The 2,500-nt window shown below is 50.2% G+C and overlaps 1 protein-coding gene across 1 annotated transcript in view; it reads right to left on the reverse strand.

The window, feature by feature from the left end:
* The window catches only part of pkdcca (protein kinase domain containing, cytoplasmic a), a gene marked incomplete at its 5' end in the record, with an annotated part of 16,701 nt that overhangs the window by 1,469 nt on the left and 12,732 nt on the right, over positions 1-2,500 (reverse strand). The window contains one exon of the mRNA XM_080016799.1: positions 1,512-1,685. Coding sequence (XP_079872925.1) covers positions 1,512-1,685 — 174 coding nt within the window. The remainder of the gene's footprint in view (positions 1-1,511; positions 1,686-2,500) is intronic.

Consider the following 2,500-nt stretch of genomic DNA (forward strand, 5'->3'; position numbering starts at 1 on the left):
AGGAGAAGGAGAGGTGGAGGAGATGAGGAGGAGAGGTGAAGGAGATGAGGAGGAGAGGAGAAGGAGAGGTGGAGGAGAGGTGGAGGCTCAAGCTCTTTTCACCGAGTGACTCGTCAAGAACTTGTCCCAAAAAGAGTCGTTGGATTTTGCAAGCACCCTACAATAAATACTACAACTAATACAGTAAATAAGAGTGATTGTGGCTTCAGGAGAATGTAAAGTGTGGATTTTAGAAATGTTTTTGCCAAAAATCTGTTATTTTGGTGGAATGTAAAGTAAAGGAGTCGATGGAAATGAATGACCACGTGAGTGGATCCTCAGTGACACCATCTCCAGTTTGAGTCAAAGATTCACAAAGAGAATCACTGAATCCACAATGAGGGTGGTGTTGTAGGCGGAGGCTCTACATGTTCTACCGACGACTCCACCCTCCCTGTTTCATCCGTGACGGTGGACGCCCCGGCTCCACCAGAGCAGCTTTGTGATGCAGAGTTGAGTAGAGCGTGGCTCCAGCAGGTCACGCTCAGAAGAGCTCGTTTCACACAAAGACGGTGAAAGATTGAAATCCTTCAAACGCTGCTTCAGGAAAACAGGCTTTGATGTGATGGGACGTTATCAGGAGGCACAGTATGACATCACAACCAAAGATAAGCTGTTGAGGTAGAACCGCCTTGGATGACACCTGCTCTCTGACGAGGAGACCTTCCCGGTCGTGTCCTCGTCACCGTTTGTGGAAGAATAACTTCCCTTCACCCCGACACGTTTCCATGGTAACGCCTGAACCCACGGCCCATCGTCATGGCTGCCGGGCGTCATGGCCGCCGGGCGTCCTGACGCCGCCGCCGAAGCCGAAGCGAGTCCAAAAGGAAGCCGATGGAAAGGTTTCCAGGGAGGGGCTCTCCGCAGCGGCAGCTCCGCCCAGGACGCTGAGCGAGTTGGCAACTCCACCAGAATCAAATCCAATTGAATCAAATTAAACCAAATCAAATCAAAGGTTATTAGTGAGATATGCAGCAGAGCGGTGGCAGCTGTGGTCAAACACTGGCTCTTCAACAAACCTCAACAACATCCCAATAAAACAAGAACAGATGATGGAGAGAAGAGCAACAGTCAACTGAACGTCCTCCATGCTGAAAATATCAAGACATATATACGAAAGTACTCATATTTACTCATATTTACTCATATTTACACATATTTACACATTATTTATTTTCAATTTTTATCACTTAGTATTTTTATTTTAAAATATTAATTTATAATTGAATTTGCTGCTGTAAGATCTGTCTGTCTGTCTGTCTGTCCGTCCGTCTGTCTGTCTGTCCGCCGTCTCTCTCATATGGGAAAGATGTAGAAGCAGTGATGAAGTTCTGCTTCTGAGAAAGCAGAATTCGCTGGAGGAGAGTTTTCAGCGTTTCGTTCCAACCCGATCAATAATTTGATCACTAATCAGACGGTTCAGCCCCCCCCCCCCCAGGCCTCCCCCGATTGGCCCGCTCGGCAGCGCCTACCTGTCCAGGTGCTCTGGTTGGTGAAGACGAAGGCCCGGCAGTGCAGGTGGCTCCGGCAGGTGGCCAGCGCCTCCTGCAGGCTGAACACGGAGAGCAGGCAGCCGTCGTGCTGGTAGGACGGCCAGCAGCGGTAGTTCTGACCCGGGATGGAGGAGTCGGACACCTCCTGGTAGTCTGGAGGAGGAGAGGGAGTCAGGACGTCCGAGCGACCCCGACAGCGGGAGGAGCCAGGACATGACATGGAGCCACGTGAGAGGCCCCTCCTCTGAGGTCCCTCGGGGTCTCAGGACACGCATTTGGGCTCTGCCTCCTCTTGTTTTGTTTACACGTCCGTCTACTTGTTGCGGGGACGACCTCATGGGGTGGACGCATCTCAAATGAGCTCAGTGTCTAGAACCAAACAAGGCCCGAAACACCGGGACCCTGGGAATCCAACCTCACTTTACTGCTCACGTCAAGAGGTCGGAATAAACGTTCCTCAGTTTGATGTTTGGAAACTAAATGGGAACATCACATACAGAGCATTGTTCTCTGGGTTTTGTCGATGACAGAATTTGAAAAGTAGGAGCCACTGAGTGACAAAGCAGCTCAGAATAACAAATAACAAGGTGAATGTGTTTGAACGTCATGACATCATTACGACGACTGGAGGCACAACTGCTACGACAGCTTCAGTGAGAGTCAGCAGGAGGCGCTAGACATCAGCTGACGCTGTTGAGGCTTACCTGCAGTGTGTGTGTGTGTGTGTGTGTTTTAGCTGCAGTGTGTGTGTGTCTGTATTTGTGTGTGTGTTTTAGGTGCGGTGTGTGTGTACGTGTGTGTGTGTGTGTGTGTTTTAGCTGCAGTGTGTGTGTGTGTGTGTGACCTGCACTGTGTGTGTGTGTGTGTGTGTGTGACCTGCAGTGTGTGTGTGTGTGTGTGTGTGACCTGCAGTGTGTGTGTGTGTGTGTGTGTGTGACCTGCAGTGTGTGTGTGTGTGTGTGTGTGTG

The sequence above is a fragment of the Zeus faber genome, assembly GCF_960531495.2.
Source record: "Zeus faber genome assembly, chromosome: 16".
Lineage (NCBI taxonomy): Eukaryota > Metazoa > Chordata > Actinopteri > Zeiformes > Zeidae > Zeus > Zeus faber.